Source organism: Nicotiana attenuata, unplaced genomic scaffold, assembly GCF_001879085.1.
Source record: "Nicotiana attenuata strain UT unplaced genomic scaffold, NIATTr2, whole genome shotgun sequence".
Classification (NCBI taxonomy): Eukaryota; Viridiplantae; Streptophyta; class Magnoliopsida; order Solanales; family Solanaceae; genus Nicotiana; species Nicotiana attenuata.
The window spans coordinates 230970-231526 of record NW_017671019.1 but is presented as its reverse complement, the minus strand read 5'-3'; the positions used below and the strand labels follow the sequence as shown (position 1 = coordinate 231526).

Genomic DNA, 557 nt, shown 5'->3' with positions numbered 1-557 from the left:
GTCTACCCCCCCCACCCCCCCCCCCTGCTTTTTTCCTTTTCAGCTGTTCATTTCGCATATATGAAATATATCCAGATGTGCCTTGGAGCCGGGAGGTGGTCTTGATGTGGCATGTTTAGTTCTCTGCTTACATTATGAAGTTTCGTGCTTAAATTGACTAGAAGCTAATATCAAACTGTTTTTCATGCCTCATATGGTAATTACTTCTGCAGGCATTTTTCACAGACAAACCAACTTTTGGAGAAGATGGGAATACCTCCTGTTGAATGGCAACTTTAAGCTGCTATGCAACCATCACTTTCGGAATGCTACTGCCGCGAGAGTTTGCCACTAAGAAGTGATTCTTCTAGGTATGTATAAGTCAACTAGGTATGTATAAGTCATTGCTTGACCAGAACCGCTAAGAATAATTATTGTATGATATCCTCATGTATATAGTAGCTATGGCTGGTAAATTTGTTCACGATCCACCTTTTGCCATTGGATAAATTCTTGAAAACTGCAGCGCTCTTTAATGTAGTTAATTACTCTTTCTTGGGTTTGTGGGGTGTGTGTGT

The 557-nt window shown here is 40.8% G+C and overlaps 1 protein-coding gene across 1 annotated transcript in view; it reads left to right on the top strand.

The window, feature by feature from the left end:
* LOC109205291 (uracil-DNA glycosylase, mitochondrial) overlaps positions 1 to 557 on the top strand; it is an 11094-nt gene that overhangs the window by 9837 nt on the left and 700 nt on the right. The window contains exon 7 of the mRNA XM_019367993.1: positions 213 to 350. Within this exon, the coding sequence (XP_019223538.1) occupies positions 213 to 279 (67 nt within the window). The 3' untranslated portion in view covers positions 280 to 350. The remainder of the gene's footprint in view (positions 1 to 212; positions 351 to 557) is intronic.